This window comes from Lactuca sativa, chromosome 8, assembly GCF_002870075.4.
Source record: "Lactuca sativa cultivar Salinas chromosome 8, Lsat_Salinas_v11, whole genome shotgun sequence".
Lineage (NCBI taxonomy): Eukaryota > Viridiplantae > Streptophyta > Magnoliopsida > Asterales > Asteraceae > Lactuca > Lactuca sativa.
The window spans coordinates 222,398,029-222,422,058 of record NC_056630.2 but is presented as its reverse complement, the minus strand read 5'-3'; the positions used below and the strand labels follow the sequence as shown (position 1 = coordinate 222,422,058).

General features: G+C 36.2%; 2 protein-coding genes across 2 annotated transcripts; both read left to right on the top strand.

Moving 5' to 3' along the window:
• The first annotated feature begins 16,336 nt into the window (after nucleotides 1-16,336).
• Nucleotides 16,337-17,384, top strand: LOC111903414 (22.0 kDa class IV heat shock protein). Its single transcript, XM_023899192.2, has one exon. The coding sequence runs from the start codon at nucleotides 16,424-16,426 to the stop codon at nucleotides 17,036-17,038; it is 615 nt and encodes a 204-aa protein (XP_023754960.1). The 5' UTR covers nucleotides 16,337-16,423; the 3' UTR covers nucleotides 17,039-17,384.
• Nucleotides 17,385-18,503: 1,119 nt separating this feature from the next.
• On the top strand, nucleotides 18,504-22,197 carry LOC111903252 (DEAD-box ATP-dependent RNA helicase 22-like). Its single transcript, XM_052766663.1, has 5 exons — nucleotides 18,504-18,541; nucleotides 18,649-18,952; nucleotides 19,097-19,186; nucleotides 21,641-21,817; nucleotides 21,910-22,197. Exons 1-5 carry the CDS (start codon nucleotides 18,504-18,506, stop codon nucleotides 22,108-22,110), a joined length of 810 nt encoding a protein of 269 aa, XP_052622623.1. The 3' UTR covers nucleotides 22,111-22,197.
• Nucleotides 22,198-24,030: the final 1,833 nt, after the last annotated feature.

Sequence of the window (24,030 nt, the reverse complement as noted above, 5' to 3'; positions counted from 1 at the left end):
GTCAGAGTTTAATCCCTAATGGGTTTATAGTTTAGTATATCTTTTATGGGTTGATATACTCAATTCACTATAAACAATGCTCTGATACCAATCTGTCGCACCCCAAAACCAAGAACGGCGGAAACGTTCTGGGGCGGAGGACGTCATGTAGGTAATTCACAACACAGTAAATGTAAATAGGAAAACAACATCATCCATTGCATTATATAAATTTTTAATACATGCGTGTTCTGTACAATTTTAGACACCAAAAATATAACGTAAATCAAAATAACAAAATGATGAGTCTTAGTACACTCCATCTTCTCAAAAGCTGGCATCGGTACCTGTCTACTGATGACCTGAGAATACAAGTTATTTTGAAAGAGTTTATCAGCATTAAGCTGGTGAGTTCATAAGTATTTTAGTGTCAATGTTCATTGTCAAAAACGTTTGAACTTGTCCCCATGTATAAGTTTGTAAAAATGTAAATAAATGTTTAAAAGTATTTGCAAAAGTTTGAATCTCTCAGAAAATCCTATATTTTCTATAAAAGTAACCTTCTACCAAGGCTTAACTGTTTTGTAAACTCGTCTGTTGTAAAAGTGTGTGATTACCCAAGTATAACTATCATTTGATAAAATATAGTTTGTACATTAATGCTTAAGTGAGATTATCACCAAAATATGTAATGGGTAAATCATTGTAGTACTGTAGTTTTGTATAATAAGAACTACTGTTGTACTAATTACTACTACCTTAAACCGGATTTATATTAAGGTATAATGTGATAATTGCACCATACTATCGACTGATAACAACGACATAAAGAACGGTCGTAATAACGGAATGACGTTTGGCACCCGCAGACCTGCAGGTCCGGCTGTAGCTAGCAGCAAGGTGTAGGATAGTCAATCCATTATAGATCTATACGCAAACTCAACGCTCTCCCTCCAAGAGAATTCTGGCTACAACTCGGGCCATGACATTTAAGGCATGCTCCGATACAGTGGATCACATTTGTTATCGTATTCTTGCATGTGTGATGAAATGTTTCTTGTTCTAGTATAGTTGTATATATTCTCTTCTAGTATAGACTCATGAATGAACTGACTCATTGATCTAGCAGTTGTAATAGTATGATTCTGTGTTACTCCGATGGTAACTTGTTAACAGTGCGTCTAGTACGTATGATTATGGAAGTACTTTTATGTCTATATATGTATATTTGATATATAATTAATATGGAAACGACCTTCGGATGGTCACCCAAAATCCTATCAGACCACATCCAAATCGAGGAAAAGGAAACAAGGTGGATAGCCTTCCTAAGTCTTTTAAACATTATTTATACGTCTATACATATATGGGCATGCAATTTGTAATATAAAAACATAAATAAGTGTTTATAAGACATTTGAAACATAAGTATATATTTTTTTTTAAAGAAAGATTGACTTGATGTCAATCTATAAAACCATTTGAAGGCGTAGATTTGATTAAAAACAGATTAAGTATAAGGAACATTTGTTTAAATCACAGTTGCAGTGTAAATTCGAAAAGTAAATGGGTTTGGAAAACATTTAGAAGTAAAACAGTTTGATAGATAGTTTGAATAGTGATAAAACCACTGATTTCCCTAGTTATTAATCACATGTGATTAGTACAATCACATGTGGTTGAAACAATAACTATAAGTATTTAACTTGTATTCCCCCCTTTTGAAAGCATATAAAAGCATTTAGAATATTTAACAGGTTGATTAAGGGGTATGAAACTCACTTGATTGATTGAAGAAAGCGAGATGGAAAACCGGGCAGAGTCTCGTCTCAGAAAACGGATTTTTCTCGGGATTCTCGGGAATCTCGGGAGTAAAATCGACCCTCGGGACTTGAGCAAAAAGACCAGAGCTTCGGGTTATAACGGGCACGGAAAACGAGACAAAGTTGTGAGAGAGAGGAGAGAAATGAGCAACATTTTCGGAAAGCCTCGCATCCTATTTATAGGAAGGCTGAACCACCTCCGAACGCGGGGCGTACGCTCGTACGCAGCGCGTACGCGTACGTCATGCATGACCGAAGCCTCGACTGCCTCGGTTCGGATGGGACGGGTTGCTGGGTACGCGGGTCGGATGGGACGGCGGGTCGGACGGGACAGCGGGTCGGACGGGTCGGAGCTTCGGACGGGTCGGACGGGTTAGATTCTTCGGATAGCGCGACGTGGACGATCCGAGACCCTCGATCTCAGTACGCGGGGCGTACGAAGGTACGCAGGGCGTACTTCGGTCCAATCCGATGACTCCCCTTCGGATATTACCGGGAATTTATAATTAAATTCATATTTATTTTAAATAAACTTCAAAAATTCATATCTCTCTCATACGAACTCCGTTTTTGACGTTCTTTATATCCACGCGAAGGTGAGACCATGATCTACAACTTTCGTTTAGATTCCGCTGGCAAATTCCGAAATTATTTTTATTATTTATTTATTAAAATGACGTGATTAAGGAATTTCTTCAAAAATTCATAACTTCCTCATCCGAGGTCAGATTTGGACGTTCTTTTTATGTACGCAAACCTTGATATGATTCCTACTACTTTATTTAATCCGAACAAGATTTTAGGAAGGTTACATTTTGACCTAAATTTGATCGGTTTTACATTACATTGACTCGAAATATCGGGTTGTCACAGGCCACATCAGGGCGAGTACAAGTCATAACATACATGATTGAGCCAACTGCGGAAGCGTAAGGTACTCGGCTCATTTCAGCTATCTCGGCTTCTGTACTCGGACTTTGAGTCTTACTCAATTTGACATTACTTTGTATCGGTAGTTCTCCCTTCTTCGAGTTTTCCATACTAAAACGTTTTAGTACCATATCCAAGTAAGTATTCTGACTAAGTCCTATTAGTCTCTTACTTCGTTCTCTCACTATCCTTATTCCCAAAATATAGGAAGCCTCTCTGAGGTCCTTCATAGTGAAGCACTTACCGAGCCAGGACTTAACTTCCTGCAGAGTCGGGATGTCGTTTCCCATGAGTAGTATGTCATCGACATACAAAATGAGGAAGCTAACTATACTCCCACTGGCTTTGACATATACACATGATTCATCTTCGCTTCGTACAAATCCAAACTCTTTGACTTTCTCATCAAAGCAAAGATTCCATCTGCGAGATGCTTGCTTAAGTCCATAAATGGACTTCTCAAGCTTGCACACTCTATTTGGATGCTTGGCATTGACAAAACCCTCTGGCTGAGCCATGTAAACATCCTCGACCAACTTCCCATTAAGGAAAGCGGTCTTGACATCCATCTGCAATATCTCATAATCATGAAATGTAGCAATGGCTAGCATCACCCTTATAGACTTTATTTTGGCAACTGGCGAGAAGGTCTCATCATAGTCAACTTCGGGAGTTTGAGTAAAGCCCTTCGCAACCAATCGCACCTTATACGTGTGTACATTCCCATCCACGTCGGTCTTCTTCTTGAAGATCCATTTGCACCCAACCGTCTTACGTCCGGGTACATTGTCAACCAAATTCCAAACTTGGTTGTCATACATGGACTGAATCTCGCTGTCCATCGCCTCTTTCCATTTTGCAGACTCTGGGCCTGCCATGGCTTCCTTATAGCTATTAGGTTCATCTGAATTTATTAGTGTACCATCACTAATATACGTGTCCCCTTCGGTAGTAATATGAAAACCATAAAACTGGGGTTGAACTCTAACTCTTTCGGAACGTCTAAGAGGTAAGGACTCGTCAATCGGTTCAACCGGAGTTTCCTCGGGTTGAGCGCCAGCGTTAGAGGTTCCTTCATCGCTCGACTCTTGAATCTCTTGAAGATCGATTTGCCTCCCACTGTCCCCTTTGCTTATGAGTTCTCGCTCTTAGAAAACTCCTCTCCTTGCAACGAAGACAACATTGTCACTCGGTCTATAGAAGAGATATCCAAAGGATTTCTGCGGGTAGCCAATGAAAATACATCGCTCACTACGAGGTTCGAGCTTGTCGTGAGTCTCTCGTCTTATGAAAACCTCACAGCCCCAAACCTTGATATGTGCCAACGAGGGAGCTTTCCCTGTCCACATCTCGTGCGGTGTTTGGCAACCTTCTTTGTAGGGACTCGGTTAAGGATATGGGCGGCAGTCTCTAAGGCATACCCCCAGAATGAGATAGGTAGTGAAGCACGACTCATCATAGAACGAACCATGTCCAACAGGGTTCGATTTCACCTTTCTGCCACACCATTCAACTGCGGTGTCCTAGGTGGTGTCAATTGCGAAACTATTCTGCATTCCTTGAGATAGTCGTGGAATTCAAGACTTAGGTACTCTCCTCCTCGATCGGATCTAATCATCTTGATTTTCTTGCCCAATTGATTCTCCACTTCATGTTTGAATTCTTTGAACTTTTCAAATGTTTCTGACTTGTGCTTGATTAAGTTGATATACCCATATCTACTATAATCATCGGTGAAAGTCGCATAGAAGCGGTTCCCATCCTTTGTGGTAGATCTAAAGGGCCCACACACATCGGTATGTATGAGATCCAATAAACCCTCACCCCTCTCACAAGTGCCAGTGAAGGGTGACTTGGTCATCTTTCCAAGTAAACAAGATTCGCATGTGTCATCTTCCCTAATGTCGAATGACTCCAACACTCCATCCTTTTGGAGTTGGGCTATGCGCTTCTTGTTGACATGTCCAAGACGACAATGCCACAAGGATGCTTTATCCATACTATTGGAAGAATCATACACAACACATCATTTCCTAGGTTATCTACAACCATAACAGTATCATAAATTCCATTACAAGGCATTGCTTCAAAATATAAAACACCATTTAGATAAGCATAAATCGAACCATTCTCATTATTAAACGAATATCTAAATCCTTGTCTAAACAAACCATGAAATGAAATGATGTTTCTTGCCATATCTGGCGAGTAGCAACAATTATTTAAATCCAAACCTAATCCATTACTAAGCACTAGATAATACACTCCAATCTTGGTGACAGGCGACGATCTTCTGTTTCCCATGATTAGATTTATTCTTCCATGCTCCACATCCCTATTTCTTCTTAGTCCCTGCAAATCAGAACAAATGTGGTAACCACATCCTGTATCAAGAACCCAAGAAATAGCATGAGATGAATCATTAGATTTAATTGTGTAAATACCTGCGAAAGACGGCTTGATCTTCCCATCTTTGATGGCTTGCAGATATTTCGGGCAGCTTCTCTTCCAATGCCCTATTTTGTGGCAATATTGGCACTCTGCCTCCTTTGGGTTTGAGTTGGGCTTAGCAGGGCCATCGTTGGTCCCACTAGAAGAGGAACCATCTTGGGACTTTCCCTTGTGGTGGCTCTTTGACGGAGCCTTCCTCTTCTTGCCCCTTCTTTGCCTAATAGCCAAAACATGAGCAACGGGTGAAGTGGGAGTCGATGCAACAGACTTTTCCTTGAGGTTGCTCTCAACAGTCCTTAGGAGCCCTTGTAGTTTGCTTAGGGTGACCTCTTCCTTGTTCATGTGGTAGGTCATCCTAAATTGGTTGTAGCATGAGGGCAAGGAGTGAAGAACAATGTCGATGGGCAAATCTTCCCCAAAGTTAACATTCAACTTGCGAAGACGATCAACATATCTTTGCATGTTTTGCAAGTGCACGGTTAGAGATTCTCCACTTCCCATCTTAGCGGTGATCATGTTCGTGATGATCTCATAGCACTCTTGCCTCACACTTTGGTGGTACCTCTCCATTAAGTCTTGATGCATTTCATACGGATACATGTCCTCATATGACTTTTGGAATTCGGGGTTCATTGTGGCTATCATGATGCAATGGAATTTCGTTGCATCACGTTCATGGGTCTCAAAGACAGCCATTTCTTCGGGAGTAGCGATTTCTGGATTGACCTTTTCGAGCTTCTTTTCGAGGACATACTCTTTGTCCTCGTAGCGCGCAATCGTGTGAATGTATCTTATCCATTCGCTAAAGTTTGATCCATCAAAAGTCACTTTTTGACAAAGGCTCATTAGCGTGAATGAGCTAGCAGCAACGTTGTTCGCGTTAGACGTCTACAAATAGAAAGGAACAAAGTTTGATTAGAATTAAATCCCTAATTAAACACCCAAAATGAAAAATTAGGGCTAGGACCCAACAACATTATTCACACATTAGAAAAGGGATGTCGTAATATAACATGCAAATAATTTGGAGGTAAGTGAATGACGATTCACTAATTCTTCATCATGAAAAACATAAGCTTAAGTTTTAAATGTATTGAGAATTTCTAGATTTTCTTAGAGATTCATTGAACTTTTCAATGGCATGTTTAAATCTCGATATGCCCCTCTCGTTTGTGACTGGGATGTCGAGGATCACAAAGTGGGTGTGAATAACCATGCAAATCTACATGGTGCCTTCATTGTTACAGTCACCTATTCGATGTGCTGGTAAACCACACACGCTCCACCGAACTATGACAAATAATGAATCAACCTTTGCCACCTTTGCTTAGAACCAATTAGTATGCCGGTTAACCACACACGCTCCACTAACTTCTTAGCAAGGGTGCAAAGTGTAATTCCATGGGATTGCATCAATTCACTTTTGCCTAAAGTAACTAGGATTGGGAATTTGAAAAAACATGTAGTTACTTTGTATTTTACATTATAATTTTAATGAGGAGAGAGTTGCCCTATCATGCCCGTTCGGCTAACAACCCTCCACCAGTCAAGCAAGCGGTGGGTGTGAGTGTACACCCATTAAGCGCCATTTTATAGGCAACAACCTTATACCCACCTTATAGACCGACTTCGTGAATGAGGCCTACTAACGGTAAGACTAGCGTTTTAAACTTGTAAAATTCTAGGGTTTGAAATTTAAATAATTCAAATTAAACTTTTAATCACAAAATTCAAATTTCAAAACTTGAGGACAAATTTTGAACTTTTCAAAACTAAAGGGATCAAATAACAAATAATTTAAATTAAATAATCAATTTCATAATTATCTATATTTGACCTATTTAATATTACTTGCAAGACAATTAACCAATTTAATTCAAATAATCAATTATTATCATACAAGGAAATTATCATTCAATCAAATGGTAATTATCTTTTGTTTTGTCAAGAATATACTCAAATATATGATAAAATTCGGATATTAATGACCCAAAACAATTAAGGCAAGTATCCTCAAGCAAAACAGCAAGAAATCCCGAAATCAGCTCTAACTTCCACTATGAACTCGTCGAGTTCCACTATGAACTCGCCGAGTCCACCATAAAACTCGCCGAGTTCACTAGTCAGATTCACAAAAAACAAATTTTTCAAGAAAAAGGCAATTAACCAAAGCATCAATTCAATAGAAATCAATTAAAACTCTGATACCACTGATGGGTTTGAGCCATAAGAACTTTCCTATGTGCACATGCAAACTCTAATGCTTGGATCTAGGTTTCTCTAATTGAACATGCAATGTATCCAAGGCTTACAATCCTAGATCTAGTGTAAACAATTGATTCATAACATATGAAATCAGATCTAGAAGAATACCTTAAGTTGCTTGCTTGAAATTTCTTGTTCTTGGAGCTTAGAGTCACAATTGTCACTCCTCTAATGGCTTACAAACACCAACTAGCAAGAGGATGATTTGAGAGAGAGGAGGTGAGGAAATCAGCTCTAGGGTTTCTTCTTTTCAAGAGTGGCCGATTTCTCTCACCCATGGGGTTTATTTATACTATGAGCTACTAGGGTTACACCCTTAACCCTAATTGAATAACTTAGGCCCTAAGCAATCCAAAGATCCTTCTAGATATGAGGCTTGGACGATTTTAAGATACCTTAACCCTAAAAATCGTCCACCCTAATATACATAAGGATTCATAGCCCAAAACCACAACTATCATACATTTGACAGTTTATACCCCTTTATCCAATTAACCTCTTTAAGTCACCAAATTAATTCTTAATTAATTTATGACTTATATCAATCAAATAATATTATTATTCCTTTAATATATTACTCTCATAATACATTAATAATAATATCTCTTCTCTCTTTATAAATCACCCTGTCAAGTTGCTATGGTGAAGGCAACCCAAAAGGACCATGCACAATCGGGTCAAGTACTTACCAAATATAGTTACAACCTTAGACACTAATCCAACAGTCTTGACCTAGGATGCCAAGGAAACCCTCCAAGGTCTTACACCTAAGTGCCTCGGGAACCCCCTGAGGTCTTCCATACGAGTATCATAGATGCAACTAGCATATCGCATATCACATAATCCACTAGCACATACGTAACAAATAATGGGCCGACCTTGGTGCCTTCGACCTATTGGTATGATGAGGAGACTCACCTCAGTCTGCTAAAATCTGAAAGCTGCTCTCCAAACAATCTGTGACCACCCGTGCTGAACAATAATAATATTACTTAAGGTTAGGACTAAACACAATCTAATTCAAGAACCCAAACCACAAGTCCTTTCATAATGGCCCAAAAGCCCTCCTTTGCAAATGGGCCCAAAGTCCGTGTCCAATTCGTTAATGGGCCTCATGACACAATAAGGCCCAATAAGGCTTACGGGCCACCTAAGATATCCATGGCCCCAAACAGATTAAATGGCCCACTAACCCCAATATGTAACCAGGCCCACTGACTAATTGAGGCCCAAAAGCTCAAAGGCCCAAAACAAGTCCAAGTCCATTTGTTGTGTGTACGCTTAGCGTACCACCCTGGTACGTGCAGTGTATTGAGTCCTTGGGCTATATGCGCTGCGTACACTAAGTTACGCCCAACGTACTAATAGATTAAACACTTTCTTCCATTAAGTGCTTAATACTCGGTTTTCTCACGTTCAAAAGTCAAATCTAAGCTCATTAAGACGTCCTAGGGCATAAAGTTGGCAACTTTATGCCTTTGCATGTCTCATATGTTCCCAACAACCCATTAAGACCTTTCCAAGGGTCTTAATCCATGCATGAGGTCAAAACACCCATCAAGACTTCATTTTTATGCTATGAATGGACCAAAGGACTTCAGATCTATTCTCCCTGAGCTTTGGAGTTGCTCAAACTCTCAAGAGGTGGTTCAAGAACACAAAAGGGACCAAACAAAAACCCTAGCTAGATCTAAAAAATATGATGCCAAGATTAAAACTTTATACCTCCGGAAGCTCCTCAAGGTGAACTAGATGCAGATTTTTGAAGCCCAATGCCACCCTAAGCTTGCTTGGCAACTTCTTCTTCTTGAATGGACACTAAAATGGCCACAAATGCACTCCTTAAGCTTAAAACATACTCTCAAATTGAATTAGGGTTTTCAGGGATGTTTGAAGGGGAAATAGGCTGATTAGGGTGAGGCTCAAATGAGATAAGGATGCTTAGATAGGTCTCAAGTCCGAAAATTAGGGTTTGGACATCCGTCACGTACGCCCAACGTATGTGCCATTCCTTCGCGATAATTTTACTAAAGTATGCTAAGCATACCCCTGAGTACGCCCAACATACATAAGGGACTTGTTATGCAATATTTAAAAAAATTCAAGGGCTTCAAGGTAATACCTGGTTTGGAGCGTTACACTATTTTTGGACTAGATCTGAATTGGAGACCTTTGGGAACCAGACGATGTGGGTGAATGCAATAAGCTGCTGAAAACCTCGTAACCACCACGTGGCAAGGCCACCACGATGTGGTGGCAGGGCGGTTCGCGACTGTTTTGTCGTATCCAGAACCACGACGTGACAATCAAGCTGAGTTGACTTTTCTTGACCTTTTGCACCTCCTCTTTTTTTGAAGAACCTATTTCTTGAACTAACTTGGTCAACCCACTTGAAATCCTATTGTTACTCAGATCTAAAGGGTTAGATTCTTTAAACCGCCGACTTCATTTGGGATTTTGCCTTTAATTAGTTTTGAGTCAAATCATGCTTCAAGATAAAAGTCAACCCACCAAAAATTGACGGTATACTCCTCGATAAGGAGTTTCTACTCAAGTCCAAGATTAATAAGTCATTTAAATAACCATAATTGTCTCCGTTTTCGCCTATGAACCCATTTTCTGATAACACCAATCTTTTCAAATGAGTCAAGTTACCGATGTTAGCCGGTAAACCACTGGAAAATTCGGTTCCAATGATCACCAATCTTTTCTACTCAAGTCCAGGATTTGAAGCCATCTTCACCATTACCCTCGTCTACCATAGCCACAACCAAACACCCTCTTTCACCTTTTTTTTAAACCACTGAACACCACCCAATACCACCATTATCCTTCCATTATAGCGAACCCCTCACATTTATCACATCCATCACCCAACCATTGCAGCCACATTCAATCAGATGTCATTCCCACCTAATACCTCCATCCACCACCAACATATTCCCACCTTATACCTACGTGAAAAACCATCATACCCTTACCTTTAGCCCTCAACAACTTCACTCTACCCTTATTTCTCCAAAACAACCCATCATAATACCAGTCATTTCCATCCCCTGTCATAACGCCATGAAGAATAGCACCCACTTCATCAAACCTAACCACCACTATCACCACCTCGACAACCCAACAACCACCCTTATTTCTCAAATCCGTCCATCGTTCATCCACCTCTAAGACCACCCTTGAACCTCCACACACTACCACAACCAATGCAATAACCTTTCTCCATCTCCAAACCGTTAAACATGTAGAAAACATGAAAATGAAAAAAGAAAGAGGGGTTGTGATCGAATCAAGAATAATGAAAAGGGAGGGTATACATGTTAGGGATGAGTGTAGGCGAATATCTGCACTAATTATCTATCATCGGAATCGGAATTGGCGGTTCCTAAAATGTTGGAACTGGAACCGGAACCAGTAAGTAGCGATTCCAATAACGTGTATCTGGTTCGTTAAATTTGTGAATTTTGAAACGTATAAAAGTATATTTATTATAAACCTACAAGAAAGTTATCTATAACATCAATACATAATTTGCCCCGTATTATATATATATATATATATATATATATATATATATATATATATATATATATTAATTCCTAAAAGGTTGGTGAACACTAATGTTTTGAAATTTCGAATTTTGCCACGGATTTCTACCGACTTAAGAAAATTGCCACACCATATTCTTTCACATTTTTTATACTTTTTGATTTTGGCCACACATTTTTGCCGGTTTAACATAATCGCTGCTCACTTTTGTTAATTTTACGTTTACCTCCCTTCACATCATCTTCTTTACCCTCTTCTTTTAACAATTGAGGGTGTGTTTTGTTAATTTTTCCCTTACTATACACGTGTCGGGTATTAACTTCCTCACTCATCGTCGTGATTCACCAAAATTGGCACATCAATTCCCTTTTTTACTGACTCCAATACTTTTGCTCTAAACTCCATTTCCCCCCCTTAATTCTCATTCTCACCCTCATCAAGACACCACCGCTGACCTTGCCTCCCTCAACCTTCCTCCGACGCCGTTTCCCTCTTCGACATAGGAAAGAGCCTCTTTTGTGGAGAACCGACTGAGCGAATATGCTTTTCTGCTTCAAAATTTTATCAACATCTAAGTAAATCCGATCCAACCCAGCGCCATCGGCGCATGCAATTCCTACTAGTTATAAGTAAGGATTAGAAATATCAGTAGCTTGAAGAAGATGACGAAAAATGCATGCATGTTTCTTAAACCTTTAAAGGTTTAAAACAAATTACTCAAAATTCTAAAATTTTAAATGATGTCATTCAAGATACCGTGTAAAGTATGTAATTATGATATATATATATATATATATATATATATATATATATATATATATATATATATATATATATATATATATATATATATATATATAAACACTCATACACACACATAGCGATTTCGGCGGGCACCCGACGGGTAGTGGTTCCATAAAAATAAGAACCGGAACTAGAACCGTTTAAGACGGTTTCAAGGCTGTTCCGATTCCGAAAGCGGATACTAAGTTCTGTTGTTCATCCCTAATACATGTAATCGAAAGTAGGTGTGAGGAGAGAAGGGCTTGGTGACTGATTGGAAAATTGTTTCATTCATGTTGATCAATTTTGAAGAGGGATAGTGGACGCATACAAGTTCAAGAATGGTCTGCGACTTGGAGCTTGTGATCTCTTTTGTGGTCTCTTTAACCCAAAATTTTAAGAATGATCTTTAAGGTATGGAAATACGATTTTCCCCTCACATGTCAAACATATGTTTAGACTTAACATAAAAAATTGACGAAGCTAGCCAAAAAAACCCAAACATTTAGAGTTTTTAAAATATAAGGACCATCATTGATGACTAAAAAGTTAAAAATCAAACTCGAATTTTTTGGAAACTATAAAGACTATTTTTGAAGATTTTCTTTTAACCGGATACCTAGTTTGCCACGCACAAAAGTGATGTTGAATTTTTTTTTTAAGAAAATGATAAAGTAAAGTTCGATTCGAAATAAACAGTGATGCTCGATTCGATTTTTTCTTTTATACTATAAAATGATGATTGATGATTGATTAAAAGTTTGATAAATTGATTTTCGACTTGTCAATAAAATTAAATGAGATATCAAACAACACTAACTTATAACACAATGATTCTCATGCCATTTGTCTTTTTTTTTTTTCAAATATCATAATATAAAATTTTATTATTATTATTATTATTATTATTATTATTATTATTATTATTATTATTATTATTATTGAGTTATTTTGTTTTAATTACTATTTGTTTGGATGGTTTTTCTTATACCCAAGGGCGTGTGTGAGAAATTTTTCTTACTTTTTGTGTGTCACATTATTATTTCTCTAATTTTTCTTTCTCTTACTTAAAGGGTGTGTGTCAACTATTTCACTTTTTTTTTTAAATATATTTCATACAAATATTATACTGTTTTTTGTAGGGGATTAAAAACAATGAATTTTGATATATTTTTATAAATTTTTAATAGGTATATAATTTAATAAATATTAAAAAAACTGAAAAAAAAAATAAAAAAACATTGAGCAATCACATAATGAAAGATTGACTCCCCTCACTTTTTTCCCTCACCCACGATATGGTGTTCTTGGATGGGAAAGTTTTCCCTCACTCATTTTCCAGCATACGTCGGGCCTTACTTAATTTGATATTTCAATTTATATTTTATATAATTTTTTCTAACTGCTTCATTTTTTAGGAGTTCTTTTAAAATTTATTTGATATTTTAGTTTAAATTTTCCATTCAGTAAATAGTTTCTACCTTATTATCAACAAAAATTGCAGATTAACCCCTCATGACCCAAAAAAAATTTGTTTGATTAGACTACTTTCATATTAAAACAAAAGGTAAATGACACAAAAAATACTCATTTTACACAAAAATTCGATTTTGACATTGTGTTTTCCAGTTTGTTACAATTCTGACCAGTTGACCGGTTAACCAGGTTGCATGCTGACGTGGCATGCTGACATGATATGCTGACGTGTTAAAATTGATTTTTTTTTTCTCACAAAAAACACTATGTTTTCATTTTTTTTTTCGATTTTGACACTAAGTTTAATTTTTTCTTTCAACTTTGACACTACGTTTTTTTGTTCCAAATCGAACATCATTTTTTCTAATTTTGTTCAATGTTGACAATTTTCTATTTGAAACAGTATAAATATTTTTTTAATACATTTAAGCCATATAAATATGTTTTTTTTTCATTTAAAAACCATAGTTTTGTATAAATACATTTTTTCTACACTCAAACCATATTTTTATGTATAAATATGTAATAGTTATATAAAAATTGTATTTTATATTAAATATGCAACTTTAAAATGTGTTTGGAGGTTTGGAGGCGTGTAGTCGATCAAAACTCGGATATCAAGTTTGCAACCCATCAAATTTTTACATCTTATTAGAAGCTTATGGTTAGTTTGATTCTCATGATATAACTAATGTTTTGAATGTAAGAAAAAAAACACCTTGTATTTAAATAAAAATGTGGTTTTTAAACGAAAAAAATATGTTTATACGGTTTAAAATGTAATAAAAAAAATATATTTATACGTTTCAAATGGAAAATAGAAAAAATTGAACAAAATTTGATAAATGATGTTCGATTGGAACAAAAAAAAAACATAGTGTCAAAATTGAAATAAAAAATTAAACTTAGTGTCAAAATCGAAAAAATGAAAACTTAGTGTTTTTTGTGGAGAAAAAGAATCAATTTTGACACGTCAGCATATCATGTTAGCATGCCACGTCATCATGCCGCGTCAGCATGTAACCTGGTTAACCGGTCAAGTGGTTAGAATTGTAACAAATTGGAAAACACATTGTCAAAATTGACAAAAAAAAAAAACACGGTGTCAAAATCGAATTTCTATGTAAAAAGAGTATTTTTTGTGTCATTACCCATAAAACAAATTATATATAAAATCAATTCTTTAAATGGTGTCGATTTGCTACAATTTTTCAAATTAAAATTTGACAAAATTTCAAAAATGGTCCTTGTGGTATGCAAATTTTTGGGGTTTTAGTCCAAACAGTGACTTTTTTGGTTTCGTAGTCCTTTTGGAGTGGTTTGTATGTAAAAATGGTCCCTTCGAAAATTGAAATGACTATAATACCCTTGGGGTATTTATTTTTCATTTTTCTTTCATATTCTTAAAATTTAACATTTATTTATTTATTTTAACAATTAAAAAAATAAAAAAGGTCCCACCTCTCTCTCTCTCTCTACACCAAAGAACACCTTCATCATCTCAAGAACACATCTTCGTAAACTCAAGAACATATTCATCATGAACTTAAGAATATCTTCCACAACCACCAACCTTTGACCACTGTTCACCACCACCACCACCCCTTGACCACCGTCTTCAGTTTCAAAATTCAGTTAAAAGGGTACAGATTAGATCTTTGATGTTTGAAATTACAAAATTGGCAATGAAATTGAGCACGAAGATGAATCAAATGAAAAAATTAAGTTGGAATGAAGTTAAACCTTTCTTCGCGGATCTTGTTGCATCGTAATCGTTCGAAACTTGAGGTTGATCTCACAAGGTGTAATTCCTGTTTCTGGAAATCAGATCAAGGGAACCCCACAAACTAACCGAATAGTAGGAAAAATCAAAGAAACCTAACAAGAACAAAAGGGTAGTAGCGAATGATGCCGAAATTGGGAAAGGAATAATTAAATCAGCCACATTTATCCCACCTACCGCGACTATGAATCACCAAACCACACTCTCCCCTAACACAATCTAAAATCTCTGTGGAAACAAAGAAAGAAACCACCACCACCACCTTACTCATCCAATTCAGGGAAACCCTAAACCTAGAAGTCGAACGCCACCGCCACCGTGAACTGAAAAAAGCTTGGCACCTCCACTATCTTCTTCGACACAAGCAAACGTTCAACCATTGAATTTTGCAATCAGCTGCTGAAAAATGCTGAATCGGTGGCCGAAGAGATAGAGGAGATGCTTTTCGATTTGAAGATCTGGCGGTGGGTGGTGGTGGCTGACGTGAGAGAGAGAGGGAGAGAAGAGAGAGAGAGAGAGAGAGAGAGAGAGAGAGAGAGGAGAGAAATGGGATATGTGAAGGGGGTTGATTAAATAGATGAAAGACTAGGTGGGTCGGAAGTTGTTTTATCCACTCTTTGCCATACCATTATTCACTACTTGGCAAAATTTTAGGGAAAATGTTCATGAATATGTTCTTGAGTTTACAAAGATGTGTTCTTGAGATGATGAAGGTGTTCTTTGGTGTTGAGAGAGAGAGAGAGAGAGAGAGAGAGAGAGAGAGAGAGAGAGAGAGAGAGAGAGAGAGAGAGAGAGAGAGAGAGAGAGAGAGAGAGGTGGGATCTTTTTTATTTTTTTAATTGTTAAAATAAATAAATAAATATTAAATTTTAAGAATAATGAAAGAAAAATGAAAAATAAATACCCCAAGGGTATTATAGTCATTTCAATTTTCGAAGGGACCATTTTCACATACAAACCACTCCAAAAGGACTACGAAACCAAAAAAGTCATTGTTTGAACTAAAACCCAAAAAATTTGCATACCACAGGGACCATTTTTGCAATTTTGTCTTAAAATTTTATATGAAACTTACTACGGGTATGAATCTTGATCTTAAATTTCATATTAAAAAACAACGAACACTTTACTGTCAACATACCAAAACACTTTTGTTGAGAATATCTTTTACCATATTCCAGAGTCACCTCCGAACTTCATGAAGATGCATATGGAAGCTTCTACCTATTTCTTGCTTTACACTAACCCCAGAACTTTCAAGAAATTTTCTACGTGTATATAAACGCTAAACTCCATTAATCAATCCCACCATAACAGCAGACATTCATCTAAGCTAATTAAGCAACGTTACACGAACTAAGAAGCCATACTTTGCACCATGAGGACAATCGCACTATCAGCATTAATGTTGTATCTGTTCTTCGCCGGACAATGTGGCGGATCTCTGTTATCGTTACTCGATCACCATCCCGATCCAATCGGAAGCAGTTTGTTGTCCGATCTCATCAGATCCGATCTGTTTTCGAACCCTTTTAGAGAACTGGAGCAGATTCCGTTTGGAATCGAGCAAGACGATGAAGTGATTGTGTTGCCGGCGAGAGTGGATTGGAAGGAGACAAGAAACAGTCATGTGATCACGATGGATGTTCCTGGGATGAAGAAGGAAGAGTTGAAGATTGAGGTGGAGGAGAATCGGGTTTTGAGAGTTAGTGGAGAGCGGAGGAGGGAGAAGGAGAAGGAGGAGGTGGAGAAAGACGGTGGTGGTGATCACTGGCACCGCTGTGAACGGTCGTATGGAAAGTTCTGGAGGCAGTTTAGGTTACCTGAAAATCTCGATCTAGACAAGGTGAATGCGAGGCTTGAGGATGGAGTGTTGACGATTTCCATCGGGAAATTGACACCGGACCAGATAAAAAGGCCGAAGGTGGTGAGCATTGGTGCCGGAGAACCATCTGCGCTGCTGTCTGATTCGGAGACGAAATCGGAACTTTGAATGTGTTAATGCAGTTCTGTCGTAAGGCTGTGTTGACTGTCGAGTATTGACTGATGTTGTTTGCTACTTTGCTTAAGGCTTTGTTCACTTATGTTCAAATATATGTTTAATGTACGAAAATGTTATTAATATGTGCTAAAAAAATATAAAAACACTTAATTTATTAAATTGGTTCGCAAAGTAAAGAAAAATAATGTACAATTACAAAATCATAATCATTAATCATATATTTGCAAACATTTATCCATAACTATATAGTCATTTTAGACTCATATGTAAAATGGTTTGAAAATATGAATAATGCTCTTTATGTCAAAATTAATTATAAAATGATTATTGGTGTATAACCAAATATAAAATTTAATAAAAAAAAAACAATCAATGATGGAGTATCACTGTTTTATTTGAGATAGAAAATAATATAACATAAGAAATATACATAAACACAAATGATTAGTTTAACTAAGTACAAATCATAATTGGCAAATAAATATGTGTTATTAATAATAAATAAAAGATGTTTTAAAAAATTATACTATTTTTCATAAATCTCCAAACACTTTTTATACACAAAACATTGGAAAATGTATTTATATTTTGTAACTCCACAATCCTTATATACAATTATTTTCTATTTTAAACTGTAAATAAAATAACATACAAATAAAATAACATACGATGTATTGTATTAGGAAAAGCACCTAATATATATATATATATATATATATATATATATATATATATATATATATATATATATATATATATATATATATATATATATATATATATATCAACACCTAACTGGGCATGCCACATGTTTGATGAAAAGCAATTTAAAGGTAGAAACTAACCCAAAAAGCTAAACTATGTATTGTATTAGGAGTTTTTGATTAAAGTGATGTTTATATATATATATATATATATATATATATATATATATATATATATATATATATATATATATATATATATATATATATATATATATATATATATATATATATATATAGATAGAGAGAGAGAGAGAGAGAGAGAGAGAGAGAGAGAGAGAGAGAGAGAGAGAGAGAGAGAGAGAGAGAGAGAGAGAGAGAGAGAGAGCTAGGTTCATTTGTTTAAACTAAGTATTGTGTTATTGTATGCATAAATGTGGGCCAATCAATATTTAAAAAATAAATAAATAATCAAACAAATAAATAAGGGTAATTTAGTAATTTGATAAATAATTTCTAAAAATACACTCCTATAATTATGGTAAATACTTTGACCTACCTTTATTCATTTTTAAAACAATAAACAAATTGTATTCTATCCCATTCGTAACCTTAGCTCCAAAACATAACAAAGATACGATCGCTGCTTCCGATCAATAACTGCTTCCAATCGGTGGTTCTGCTGTTTTCGCGCACACACACACAATCAACAGGTAAATAAAATGTGAATCTAATCCCTTTCCTCCATCGACATGAGATCGCATTCACCATCAGGTAATCGCCTCTTTTTGTCGATTCAACCCGATTCCATTGGCATAAGATCGCATTCACCATCAGGAAACAGTGTCATCGGCAAAGAAGGTATCGCTTTCCTTAACTTTCTTCAATAAACGATAGGTCTTTCTGTCAACGTTCGATTACGATTTTCAGTTTCTGCAAATTAACTTCATTGTCATCTCCCAAATTCTGGTTCTTACCTTTCAGCTTATCATCATCGACTTCCTATTCACCACACACGTCTCGATTCCACCACCGGCCGCGCGGCCGAATTAGGACATTTGCCACCGCCGTCACCGTTAATGACAAGGAAAGCAATACCTTCTTTGCCGATGACACTGTTTCCTGGAGTTCCCTAGGGGTTGTTGATAGACTTTCTCAAGCTCTTTCTAAAATTAGCCTCAATCGTCCTTCTCTGGTTCAGGTAATTACTCAATTCGTCCAAATTTTACATAGATTTGAGTCGATTTCATAGCTGATACACATAGCTTGTGTTGTGTTGTGAATGCGTAGAGATCATGAACTTCAATTTTTGGTAACTGCTAACACATGTTTCGTTCCACTTCAGGCCGTGTCTTTACCTCCTATACTCCATGGAAATGAAGTTGTGGTTGCAGCTGAGACTGGCAGTGGCAAAACTCATGGTTATCTTGTTCCTGTCACACCCCCAAACCAGAACGGCGGAAACGTTCGGGGGCGGAGGACGTCATACTCAGTATCATAACAGTTCATAGAAAGGAAAGTACACACCACCATACATATATAAAGGTTTTTAAAATGTTTACATCATTGTATTCATTACATGCCCAAAAGATAAAAGCATAAACATTTTTCAAAAGAAGTAATTAACGCCAGCGCGTTAATCCACAAAAGTTGATTTCCAAACCTGCTTAGCGGTTCCCTGAGAATACAAGTTATTTCAAAGAGAAAGTGTCAACAATTAAGTTGGTGAGTTTATAAGTAGTTTAGAAAGTTTGTATGCCATTCCAAATTGAGTGTATGTTTTCCAAGAAAATCCCTTATTTTCTTATAAAAGTGTGAAATGCATGAGAATATATGTATTGAATAATATGGATAGTTAAATCAAGAAAATCCCTTATTTTCCTATTAGTTGTTTGTTTTGTATACCGGGAAAATCCCATATTTTCCTAAAGTGATAGGTAGCCTAATGTCCCAGACTAAAAACCGAAAGCAAAAGACATGCCTTAGGGAGTTAGAGCATAGATTTATATAATAAAACCTATTAGAAGATTTCAGTTTGTTAGATGAAGAATAGTTTTAATAACTACTCATTCATCAATCAGAAGTACTATAATAATTGTATATCCGATGAGTTTTATAACCATACTAAACATAATATGCCTGTAGCGACGTTCTTCAGGCGTCGTAGCGTTATGACATACTGTCACCCCAAAGGACGGACTGTAGCTAATAGTCAGGGCGCAGGATCATGACTTCCCGTATAGATCTATACACATTTGACACGTTCTCCGAACGGGAGACTCTGGTTATAGACAGGACTTGAAGCGGTACCTTTTAGCAAAAAGGTATTATTTGAAGATGTACACGTCTCACGGATTCTCAACTAAGTCTGTATTAAAGTAGTAGTTTCGTATGCAAAGTTTATCCTTTTTCACAATGTTCGACAATGCATAAATCATAAGTTTTTAAAATGTATTAAAATGGTTTAGCAACGAAGGATGCTTTGGAATTGCTAAATACTTTGTATAAATCTAGTGCATGCAAAATGTGACAAGAGTTTTCACATAGTAGTAGTGAATCACAAGTGATTCATTTGATAAAAACGAGTACAGTGAAACTTTATGAAATACACGATAATAACCGTATGTTTACTTGTATTCCCCCCTTAAAAGAGTATAAAAAGCATTTAAAATGTATTTAAAAAATGTGTTTGTAGGGGTATGAACTCACCTGATGGTTTGAAGAAAGCGAGATGGAAACCAGGCAGAATTTCATCTCGGGAAACGGATTTTTCTCGGGATTCTCGGGAATCTCGGGAGTAAAAACGATCTTCCGGACTTGGGCAAAATGACCAGGGCTTCGGGTTAGCACGGGCACGGAAAACGAGGTAAAACGCAAGAGAAACGAGAGGAAATGAGCAAGTTTTCCCGGAACCCTCGCATCCCTTTTATAGGGGCTGAGAGGCCTCGGTACGCGGGGCGTACCCGTGCGTCATGCATGACCGAGTCCTCAACTACCCCGGAGCTCGGATGGGACGGGGCATAGCTCGCATAGGGGGCGGCGTGGTCGAACCGAGGCCCTTGATTTGAGTACGCAGGGCGTACGAGGGTACGCAGGGCGTACCTCGGTTCTATCTGTTGACTCCTCTTCGGATATTACCAAGAGTTTAAAATTAAAAATATATATTAATTATTTATTAAACTTCAAAAATTCATATCTCCTTCATACGAACTCCGTTTTCGACGTTCTTTATATCCACGCGTAGGTGAGACTAAGATCTACAACTTTCGTTTAGATTCCGTCGGCAAATTCCGAAATTATTTTTATTATTTATTTTTAAAAGGCCGTGCTTAAGGAATTTCTTTAGAAATTCACAACTTCTTTATCTGACGTCGGTTTTTGCCAGACTTTTTACCGCTGAATTACCATTGTCGAGACCTTCGATTCTCGTTTAGGTCATTCCGGCCAAAAGTCGCTCGATCTCCGATTCGAGTTTTTAGCTGCCTGCTGCTAAGCCGAACTTAATAAAAATCATAAATTCAATTTACGAAGTCGGATTTGGGCGTTCTTTTTATGTACTTTTGCAGTTTAACGATATCTATGACTTTCATTTAGACACCTAAGGTCAAAAAGTATTTTATTGAAACTTTGCGTTTTTACGTAACTTCGTATTGCCGGTTTTTGTCGGAAAACTTAGAATGGTCATAACTTCTTCGTTATAACTCGGATTTTAGTGTTCTTTATATGCTTGGAAATCTTAAGACGATATCTACTACATAGCGTACTCCAACCAGAGCTTTTGAATACTTCATTTTTCGATGGTATCCCAATTACTTTTTCCAAGAGGTTACAAGACTCGATTTTCAATGACCTGAAATGACGGGTTGTTACAGTTCCGATGTTCAATAAGCTTTGCAAAACAACAAACGATTCACTTGACACCGATCAACATCTGAATCGGCCTCATATGTCTCTTGTTCTTTGCCCTAATGTCATGTTATGTGAGCAAGTCGCTCGAATGGCCAACTGTATCTGCAATGATAATGGTGAACCACTTCTTCGAGTTGCAGCTGTCTGTGGACGCCAGGTAACTGTGATATCCATATCCATAACCTAATCTTCAATAAGTTTCCCTCTTCTCAAATTCTTCTTTTCTCACATTGTTTTCTTTTTCTGTAGGGCTGGCCAGTTAATGAACCCAACATAATCGTGTCAACACCTGCAGCTCTTCTGAATTTCCTTCATGCCATTGATCCAGAAAGGAGGCGTCGTGCTAATTCCATCCGTGATGTTAAACATGTGGTAATGTTCCATCTATATCATAACTTTAGTTGTCTCCTTGATGAGTTCTTTCTCTTAACTTTCTTAAATAAACGATAGGTCTTTGTCGATTTAACCCGATTCCTGTTTTCCACCTCTTTGTTGAATTGTCGATGTGAAGTTGTTGATATTTATTACTGAATATGGTCAAACTTATTAGATGCCATCGTCTCCTCCTTCAAATGGTCACGTTTGATTTTGTTATTTATAATTTGTGATTGTGCACCAAACCTGCACTCCAAATATTCGATGAAAAGCCATACAAAGTAATTATGTGTTTTCTCATTAACAATCGTTGTTGTTGGTAAATTGATTTTATTTGGGACTAATATACATATCAGAATGAGCAGTTTTTTGACTGCATTTTATGAATTGATTCATATTTCAATTTATGTTTTTTTTTTTTGATTTAACACTTCATTTATGTGGACATTGCAGGATCTTGACAATGTTGAATTCTAAGGTATCAAGTATGTTTATGTAGATGATTCAATGGATGATATTGGTGAAATTCCAATTCTATTCGAATGGAATCACGAATTCCAATTCTGTTGAATGGAATCACGAATTCCAATTCTGTTGGAATCACATAAGTTGATGCTTGAAGAACCGACCACAAAATTGAAACGAACCACATTATTCTTTTAGAATGTGTTAGTCGTTGTTAGATTTTTGATGTTTTCTTTCCCGTTTTGAAAGTTTTTTAGTTTTATTCTTTAACAATAAATGTAATTCTTAACAATTGTTACCCGTATTGTATAAGAAATAATGTATTTTTTGTTTTTATTCTTCAATTGATTTTTCAAGAATTTATTATTCTACAAGAAGTTTTTAAATTCATGATCAAGAAATAGGTTCAAGAATTTTTTTTTATTATTTACGACTCAAGAATATTTTTATTTTTGAATATACTCATAAGCATATTCTGTCAGAATGTCCGAATTAAAACCTTATAATTATTAAAATTCGGATTTTTAAAATTAATAGAATCTATGATCCCTTAAAATATGCAAATTTCCTTTATTAAATATGTATTAATTGACTAAAATACCCTTTTAGTTAAATTGGATGGTATTTTTCAATTATTTTTAATTCAATAATATATATTAATCACTTTCTTAAAATAAGTAAAAAGATTGGCCCACATTTATGCATACAATAACACAATAATTAGTTTTAATAGAATAACCTAGGCCTAACGTATATATATATATATATATATATATATATATACATATATATATATATATATATATATATATATATATATATATACTACTTTATAATGCATACATAACAAGAAGTTTAAAAGTTTTAAGACCAAAGTCTTAAACTAAGGAGGGTGAATTTTGACATTTAGATCTAATTTGAATGGTTAAGATGGTGATCCATGTGAATAAAAGCTAACCAATCACAGTTAAAAGTTTAAATGTTTAAAGTAGTTGATTCATTATATAAACTCTCACATACTAATTTAATCTCCAATTCTATTTCTCTAGAAACAGGCTCTCCATTTATTCTCTAAAAATTGAAAACCCTAAAACCTATCCTTCCATATCTTGCTGCTGCCGACACCAAGCTTCTCCACCATAGTCGGCGACATTAACAGCCACTCCCACTTCTGAGTATCGTCTACATTATACACGATGTTAACAACTTTGGTTTTATCTCTGAATATCTAAGAATACTAACCAGCATGAATGTATTATTTGTCATTCGCCACTAATTTTTCTTCATCACCAACGATTTCATGATCTTCTCCGCTGATTATTTCTCTAGAAACCGTGCAACCCTACCACCACCGTCGTCACCTCCTTCTTGGTATGCCTTGAAAATGTTTTCTGCTATGAAACGATTATTGTTGCTGGGTTCATGTAAATCAGAGATTGTTGTTGTAAGAGAAGTGTAAATATGTGTTTTTTTATGAAGTTTTTGGTTGGAAAAAATAGTAATAAACCCTTCATTCTTTTCAGATTTGTA

What these genes read in the sequence shown, in the direction of transcription:
- LOC111903414 (XM_023899192.2), top strand. Translation starts at nt 16,424, where the DNA reads ATGAGGACAATCGCACTATCAGCATTAATGTTGTATCTGTTCTTCGCC.
- LOC111903252 (XM_052766663.1), top strand. Translation starts at nt 18,504, where the DNA reads ATGAGATCGCATTCACCATCAGGTAATCGCCTCTTTTT. An exon ending in TCAGGTAATCGCCTCTTTTT is followed by an intron (nt 18,542 to 18,648) that starts GTCGATTCAACC and finishes AATAAACGATAG; the next exon opens with GTCTTTCTGTCAACGTTCGA. An exon ending in CTCATGGTTATCTTGTTCCT is followed by an intron (nt 19,187 to 21,640) that starts GTCACACCCCCA and finishes ATGTTCAATAAG; the next exon opens with CTTTGCAAAACAACAAACGA.